Here is a 9,078-nt window from a genome sequence, read left to right on the forward strand (position 1 = left end):
CAGCATTAAGATGAAGGCCTTTAAGATCATTTTGATTATCCTGGTGTATGCTGTGGTGTCTCAATTGCCACTGGCACTGATGGCACAGACTAAAAGTTACATTGCCTTCCTTTACTTTTTCATAGGCATGTCTATTTGTATGTGCATTGTTGTAATCTCTGGGTTTGTGCAGCCCCTCCTCTACCTCCACAGGGTTGGGAAGCTGCCCTGTATCAGAGGTCTCTAAGACATCAAGTCAAAATCTCTTCAACCATTAGTGCTTTAAAAAAATGTACAGTTTCATTATATTTATGTTCTATGTTTTTTCATATTCATTTGTGAATAAAAATGTGTGATTTTCTTCAATATGGAGTTACTGTTTTCCAATTCATGATGTTTAAATGATTTTCCAATGTAATCAGTAGCGTAGAAAGTGATGATTTGATTCCCCTCCCTGTCGATTTTGTTTAGTAATATTGGGTCTGCAGTTTATGTACCCACATAGAGTGTAAACCAGCCCAAGCACTTCTCAAATCTTTCATATTTAGAAAGAAAATTGTGATATACAGGCCGGGATTCAATCCGATCGCACTTGTAAACAATGCAGTTTTTAAAGTCAATGGTACCGCGCTCGCGGAGAAGACTTTGAAGGTAAACGCTGCACATGTCGGCTCAATTTGAAATTACCTTTAAATGTCAAGCGTGATATAGCGTGTTTCGTATTGAATCCCGGCTATAATGTACTTGTTTGTAAATAGACCTTGTGTCATTCTGTTTAAACTTTAGCATGATATTTTATTGGAAGAGAGACAGACCATTCAGCTGGCTAACGCAGAAACAGACTGGCACAAAACATGTACATGTGTTTTCTCTTGAAATTATAGATGATGATTGTGCTTGAAAGTTACAATGTAGATATTGTTGGGGATGATGATTCAATAAATACTGTACTTATTAAGGAACTCCCTGTCTTTTTTAAAGATGATAAACAAAGTATGTCTGTATATTTATAATAAATAATAACAATAATTCTAATAACTAACAAGGCAACAGTAAACATGTTGTCCCGCACGAATGATGCAGCGCCCCGCCTCCACTTGGGCCAATTAGTGACAACAATTGAAGCTCAAACGAGACAGGAGATTACTGTTTAATAGTAAAAGTAAATGACGGATCTCTATGGCAAGACGCATCTTTTAACCAATTTTCATAAAAATCGGGCCAGTTGTGATGAGTGTGATGGAAGGAGTCAGGCGCAGGAGGGTAATCACCGAATACAGAGTTTATTCCTTCGTGGACACACAAATGCGCTCAAATAGAGATCAACGAAACAGGCTCAGGGGAAACTCTCATCCCTGGCAAATACACTGTTACGGTAGAATCCAATAATACATAGGCACAGGGGGAAAACTCTACCCTGGCAACAAAATGTACGCGTAGCTACGGTACGCTACGCTCATCCACAAGGACAAGGGGGCAGATGGAACACTTATACACAGATTAAAGAGGGGATTAGAACCAGGTGTGTGTGATTGACAAAACAAGACAAAGGTAATGATGATTGGGGGCGGCAGTGGTTAGTAAGCTGGTGACGACGAACGCCGAAGCCTGCCCGAACAAGGAGGGGAGGCAGCCTCGGCCGAAGTCATGACACCAGTGCTGTCTGAGATACCGCGTGTGACTAACTGAAGGATGGACGGACACATATCCATAGTCCCCTCCCTGTTTTAATTGTGGGGAACAATGCAATAATCATATTTCAATATAATTATCCTTGAAATTAGAGGGCTGTTCCAGCTATAATGCACTGATCACCATATTGTGTAACTAGGTCCTGGAGTTTTTCCTGATCTTTTGACCTGACCTGGTCTGGAAAAACTCAGGGGCCTATCCATCCATAACACATTCTACACACCATGGCATATTCTCTTCAATCATACTAAACATCACTTAGGGTTGTCATAACCAGTGGAAAACATTTGCATTTCAGGTGTGGTCCATTAAGTGAGGTGATGGGCAGCATCAGTTTACAGACGGGAGAAACACGGGTGCCTTGGTGGGGGTGGCTGAAGGTGTAGTTGTGACAGAGAGAGAGAGAGAGAGAGAGAGAGAGAGAGAGGAGGATTGTTATCGAGAGAGAAGAGAGAGAGAGAGAGAGAGAGAGAGAGAGAGAGAGAGAGAGAGAGAGAGAGAGAGAGAGAGACAGAAAGAGAGAGAGAGAGAGAGAGAGAGATCATTTTCTTGGCCAAACAGGGAAGACACATGTTGTGTATGAAAAACAAGCATCATCTGCACCATTAAGGAATCAACCACTGCAACTGGTTGCCAATATCATTTGGGATGTAGCGACATCACTGCAATAGAAGATGCAATGAAGAAAGAAAAGAAAGTGAAAGAATGAAATGAGCAATGAGTAGTCCTCAACGCAGTTTTTCGTTTTCTTATGATTTTTCTTTGGGCAAATACATTGTTCTAATTTTAACTATTCACTCTGCATTTATAAATTATTATCATTTGAAGGTTCAGTCTTGAATTAACATTGATTGGGGGAGGGGTGGGGGGGTTCTTCACACTTTTTTCAACTAATATCAGGAACAGCACCATCTGCTGGTCATAACCTGATTGTACATAAACCTAGAAACCTCAATGACTGATTTCTCTGAACCGGGGAAAATAACCATCACCAAAATCACAGAGAATACATAACATAGTATGAAGAAACAATACTCCTAGCCGCAGCTTCATACTACTTGTCAGACATAGAGAACTAATCATGTATGCTGGCCGTTGGGGTGGGCTTGGTGTGGGGTTTGGCGGGGTTCCTTGGGTGGCTTTTTACCATTTATTTGGATTCCTCACATTTTAATCATTGTTAAGAAGTGGTTTGGTCCAAGTCTGATGTTGGGTACTATGTTTAATGAATATTATATGAATCCTATAAATTGAAATGGCCAATTTGGGTGCAATCAATTCATTTAATTTGTCTTCAACAAAATAATGTTGCAGGAATGCTTATCTTATTTGTTTATAACTACAGAAACGATTTCATAACGACAAGATCGTCGGTGTCGAAATCCTATTTTTTGTGCTTTTTGAGGTGGATAATCCTCTATAGGGCAGAAGGTAGCCCTGCGGTTAAGAGCGTTAGGCCAATAACTGAAAGGTGGCTGGTTTGAATCCCCCAAGCTAATTAAAAAATCTGTTGACGTGCCCTTGAGCAAGACACTAAACCCTAGTTGCTCTGGATAAGAGTGTCTACTAAAATGTTGTACTTTTAATGTATTGGGCTGATCCAGATGATTAGTCTAATAACACCGATAAACAGCCAGCGCAGATTGTAAATGGCAGATGACAAAGAAAACCTTTGCCTGCAATGAATTCAAATGAATTAATGAATTTTTTTGCGCTAACAGCCCGTTTTTGCAGTGTCGTGGCATTTCCATAGCCTTGTCAACAGACAGGGTGAGGTGACATTTGAAGAGCCAGGGACAAAGAGGGGAGGCAGTAGGCAAATGCAGGTAGTTGCAAATGCTCAGTGGCAGGTAGCCTAGGTTGGAGAGAGAAGAGGGACAGCAACCAGAGGGTCATTGGTTCAAATCCCAATCTATCTCCTGCCGTTATGCCCTGGAGCAAGGCAATTAACCCTTAAATTGCTTCAATGTGCGTCACAGCCAGGTGTGTGTGTTTGTCAGGGGGCTGGGTTAAAAGCAAAATACATTTATGTGACCTTAAAATAAAATTGACATGACATCTTTATCAAGATAACGTTTTCCTAGATTTCTGAATATTATACATACAGTGTATGAAGTAACCACATAATCGCATGCCCATGACATCAACCTCTCAGTTGATACGCTGAGGTAGGTATATGACGACTGATAAAGCGGGTTGGGGGAACGCAACGACGAAACGGAAGTCCCCCGTGAGCGTCTTGGTGGAATGTAGGGAGTTGGCTAGCTTGATAGCAAATTAGCTTAAAAAGTCGACGAATTGCCCTGTCAAACATTGGAGAAATATCGGGTGGTCTTGAAATAATTATCCAACGATGCCAGGTAGCTACGTTTTTGTTGCGCTACTGGCTAGTGTGCATTCCAGATACCATTTGACCTGAATTGTGTGTGCATGTCACGCAGTTAGCCTTTGAGCTAAGTAAGCTAAATTTGGTTTAGTTTGTTGCTACCACTACCAGCTAGCTACCTGCCAACAGTTTTATAGCTAGCTATAAAGACAACCCAAGGTAGGGAGAAGGCTTTGCTAGTTACAGATTACGTAACATCCACTCTGTACATCAAAAACAGCTAGCTAGCCAAGTTAGTCCATGTGTCATCCAATATGCGTGTTTTTAAATATTTCAAGTTAGTTAGCGAGCTCGCGCTAGCCAAGTAGCTTTCTAGCTCGCTAGTAGTAACCCGAAGCCTTTTTCGTAGGGTGATTGCACGCTGTGTTAGTTATCTAGCGAATGCTAACTTAACTAGCTAGCTAACTTGTTCAATCAGGTGACTTGCTGGCTACAGTAAATTTAGTCGAAACTACAACCCTTTTATCACAAATTATTTTCAGACGGCTTAAATTAGCTAGTTAGCTAGCTATTGTTTGTTAGCTAGCTAGTCCATGCTAGTTTTCTAAATTCGCTAGCTAACTATCACACTTGCTAGCTACGTAGTTAGTTAGCTAACATTGTTTACCATCTACTGTAACTAGCTCACTAGCATACTGTGCCAATACTCAAAATCGGAGTTGTGCTGCGACGAACGGTAATGTTAGCTGTAACTAACGGTACTCCAGTTAGCAAATTGTCTGGCTGGCTTGTTGCAGGTAGGCCTCGAGCGCCATGTGGTGTTTGTCATCATCACTATTTTGTCTCATGACATGTGCATCCTTCAATGCTGACGATACAGGTAACGCGTTAGCTAGGTATTGTCGAGCGCTTCCTTTATAACGGTAGCAGCTGGCTAGCTAGTAGTTGTAGCCACGTCAGCTGGAAGCGCAGCCACTGACTCTCTACTCTCTGGGTCTACTCTAACTGGAATGACACTAGTAAAGGTTATGATAACTAGCCTAACACTTATCTGTGATACTACTAACTAGCTAAGTATAAAGTAAAATAATTACATCTGCACTTTGTTATTTGCGTTTTGGCAAGATACATTTTCATGACAGTACAGTACTGTGTGGGTAGATAATGGTTTAACTTTCTGCTCTTATGTTTAGGTACGTTTTTTGACCTTCATGTTTATTAAACACGTCATTTATTCAGTATATGCAAACTGAGCATTACTGTCAATTTTATAAGCATTTGCCTCATTTTTCAAGTGGGCTGCCATTAATGCCTGTGTGAAACCGTTAACCCTACAGAGCCTGCGGAGATGAACAGTCCTGAGATGGCAAAAACACCAGGCGGCAGCAGTGCCCCCGGGAAAGAGAACGTGGCCAACGGGCACAAGGAGGGAGAGGGGGGCAACAACAACCCCTTCGCTGACTACATGTGGATGGAGAACGAGGAGGATTACAACAGACAGGTCAGTGATTTAGGACCACTCATTATGTACATACACACACACACACACACCACACATATAGACAGAGGGACACCCACACAGATGTACAGACCACACACTAAAAGGTGAGTAATGTTGCCCTGGGTAGATATTGCCAGGCCTTGTACACAGATCTAGGATTAGGTTACCTTACTCAGTCCCAACCATTAGGGGACCTTCAACCAGATTAAGGGGCATGATCATTCTTCCTTGCAGATTTTCTCAAGCTCTGTTAAGTTAGATGGGGAGCAGTAGCGAAATAGTTACCACAAAATCATTTGCCTTATGCTCTGTCTTTCACGTGCCTTTTTGCAATCTCCAGCCGTGCTGTCATGTGCCACTCTCCCATAAAGTGCTGTAGAGACTATTGTCCTTCTGGCAGGTTTTTCCTTCTTACCCGGTTGCTCAGTTTGGTCGGACGGCCAGCTCTAGGCAGAGTCTGGGTAGTTCCATATTCCCTTCCCCAGATATATGCCTCATCACAATTCTATCTCGGAGATCTACAGACAGTTCCTTGGACTTCATGCTATAGTTTCTACTCTGACATGCACTGTCATGACAGACTGACCAGGTGAAAGCTATGATCCCTTATTGATTTAACTTGTTAAATCCACTTCAATCAGTGTAGATGAAGGGGAGGAGACAGGTTAAAAAAGGGTTTTTAAGTCTTGAGACTATTGAGACATAGGTTGTGTATGTGTGCCATTCAGAGTAGTGTTATATACTGGTATTACGGTACCAAAACGTTATGATACTTATGACATCAACATTTGAGAATACCGTAGTACAAAAAGAATATATGATAATACAAAATTTTCGGCCCCACCGATTTAAAGAACCCGCTGGCGCCTGTTTACAAAATGCGTATAAAGTCAGTTTTGTTTATAAATTCAGTCTTCTGTTACATTTGTACATTTCATACATTGGAGCAGCCCGCAGAGCGAGCAAAGTTAATACATTGTTTCATTTTATCCCTGGTATAACCAAGAGCATAGGGCAGTCTGAGTAGGCTTTGCAAGTTCGCTGTCAATCGAGAGGGAAAACGGCTTCGCGACAGGCATGCTTTCAGCTTTAAAGCAAAGAAAACGGCTTGTCTCTAGCTCAAACGGCAAAAAGAAAGGACCCATATTACATTGGAGCGTTGTGGTCCAGCATCCCTGTGGAATGCTTTCGACACCTTGTGGAGTCCATGCTCCATCGAATTTAGGCCATTCTGAGGGCGAGGGGGGGGGGGGGGGGGGGGGGGGGGTACTCGATATTAGGAAGTTGTTCTTAATTTTTTTGTACACTCCCCTCAGACCTGGACCACCCTCCAGTGCTCTTTGAGAAGGAGGCAAGGATAGAGGACATGAGGAATCAAGGAAATAAATATTAAGAAATAATCAACTGCTGCTGGCTGCTGGTTGTAATCCCCCCCCCCCCCCTTCTTTCCCTATTGTGTGGTCATCCCAGGTGGAAGAGGAGCTTCTGGAGCAGGAGTTCTTAGAACGCTGTTTCCAGGAAATGCTGGAAGAGGAGGATCAGGATTGGTTCATCCCCGCCAGAGACCTCGCCCCGGGGGTGGGACAGATTCAGCAACAGCTCAATGGGCTTTCTGTCTCCAACGGCAATGCTGATGAACTCGCGGTGAGTACCGTCAGAATGTTTGTGCGTCAGAATGTGTCATAGTCTGCTTACTCTCTACATTTACATTTATGTCATTTAGCAGACATGAGCAGCATGTCTGATGAGCGTCGTCGACCGAAACGTCACTATTTATAGGGCCAGTTTCCCAGACACATATTAAGTCTAGTCCTGGTCTAAAAAGCATATTCAATGGCAATACTTCATTGAAAGTTCTTCTCAGTCCAGGACAAGGATTAATCTTTTGTCCTGGAAACCTGCCCTTAGTGTTCACCTGAGAGTTAAAAGCCTGAAAAGTTCAGTATTTACTGTGGAGTGTCATCCACATTCAGTACCTAGATACCTTAGGGACGGTCCATCTTCTCCAGTTGTTTGATCAGACACCATACCGCTCCTACTCTTAGACCGGTTTCCCAGAAAAAGATTAAGCCTAGTCCTAGACTAAAAACCATGCTCAATGGAAATTCTCCATTAGTCCAGGAGTATGCTTAATCTGTCAGGGAACCGACCATTCGCTCGAGAAACTATCCTGTGATGCGTTACAATCCAAACTATTTGTTCGGTGTCTGCTCTTTATCTATCAGCTTTTAATGTTGAGGCCCTGTTATTTTTACCTGTTCATACAGGTTTAGGTCCTTTTGATGTACTCCTATACTAAATCTCTCCTCTCTTTTTACAGCGCAAGAGCAGCTTGAACCCAGAGGCGAAGGAGTTTGTTCCGGGAATGAAATACTAGGGTCCTCCCGCCAGTAGGGGGAACCCTCATAAAGACTCTTTGTGACTGCTGGCTTCCCAGCAGACACCCTTACACTCGCCTGCTTTTGGGCTGTGTGGGGTACATGGGGCGGGGTTGGAGGGTGGGCTGGGGTATACTCTTCAATAAGCTTTTGGTCGCATTCCCCTGCTCAGACGTTGCATGCATCAACCTATGGTTACGTGCCAAGTCATCGACACCAGATTGCTGTAATTAGCTGATACATAAAATACCTATCAGGCGTTGTAAGATCTGGAATGCGTCAGCACCGTCTGAGCAGGGGAACACAACCTTTTATTTCCGTTTTGTTCCTATGTGGTAAACTAGGCCAGGGGCTGTGGTGGGAGCAGGGTGGGCAGGGGCCATATCAGTATAAAATAATCCTATTGGATGGGAGGGGCCATCAGTATAAGATGTTCTTATTGGACAGACAGACGGCAGAACTGGAGGTCATATCCGCGTAGGAAGTTTGGTGTTTATTTTTGTTCTTTCTTTATCTTCGATCTCTAAGTGCAGCCGTGCGAGTCTCTGTCACCGTGGTGATCGTGGATGGAGATTTGTATCTCCCCTGGTCATTGTTGCAGTTTCTTTTTTTTCTTCATGTTTTTCAATTCCTCAGAGGCTGGTTTTAGGGTAGGTAGTGTCAGGTGTGTAGGGGGGAAGTGGGCTGGGCAAAAGATTATGGACAGATGGCAGTGTACAGAAGGATTGGATGGAATCTGGCTGCGAGGGCGGAGCTGACGGCAGGCAACTTGGAACCTGTGAGGGATTTCCGTGGCAACAATTAGTTTTTTTTTTGTTTGGTTGATTTGTAAAAACTTCAGTTGAAATCCTGTCACAGTGTGCAACTTGCATTAACAAAATGAGGACAAAAGTATGATGGAATAAAGATCAGGTACCCTCTCGGGGACTTTTGTCTTGTTCATTGTTTTATATACATGTTTGATTCTGTTATTACGTGTCTAGTAACCTGTCATTACCATAGCTACAGTTGTACCACATAATGAAAAGACCCCTCAAAAGACCACGCTGTGGGTATTAATGCAAAGTTTTATTTGATAAAAATGTAGGCACACAAGTACCTCTGAATTGTCTAAATACTGATATTTCTGTATTAAAATAGAGCATTTTGTCAGGTTGAACATCGAATAGAGAAAATGCAGATCTGATCCTGCGTGCTGGAGA

General features: G+C 42.8%; 1 protein-coding gene across 2 annotated transcripts; it reads left to right on the top strand.

The window, feature by feature from the left end:
• Window positions 1-3,852: 3,852 nt before the first annotated feature.
• On the top strand, window positions 3,853-8,803 carry LOC311110245 (polyadenylate-binding protein-interacting protein 2B-like). Of its 2 annotated transcripts, none has more exons than XM_084188779.1 (4): window positions 3,853-4,031; window positions 5,335-5,498; window positions 6,969-7,142; window positions 7,819-8,803. In XM_084188779.1, exons 1-4 carry the CDS (start codon window positions 4,025-4,027, stop codon window positions 7,873-7,875), a joined length of 402 nt encoding a protein of 133 aa, XP_084044905.1. In that variant the 5' UTR covers window positions 3,853-4,024; the 3' UTR covers window positions 7,876-8,803. The 2 variants fall into 2 exon arrangements, with proteins under 2 accessions (XP_084044905.1, XP_084044906.1); XM_084188780.1 differs by lacking the exon at window positions 3,853-4,031 and adding an exon at window positions 4,064-4,216.
• Window positions 8,804-9,078: the final 275 nt, after the last annotated feature.

This window comes from Coregonus lavaretus, assembly GCF_964263955.1.
Source record: "Coregonus lavaretus genome assembly, contig: SUPER_35_unloc_2, whole genome shotgun sequence".
NCBI lineage: Eukaryota > Metazoa > Chordata > Actinopteri > Salmoniformes > Salmonidae > Coregonus > Coregonus lavaretus.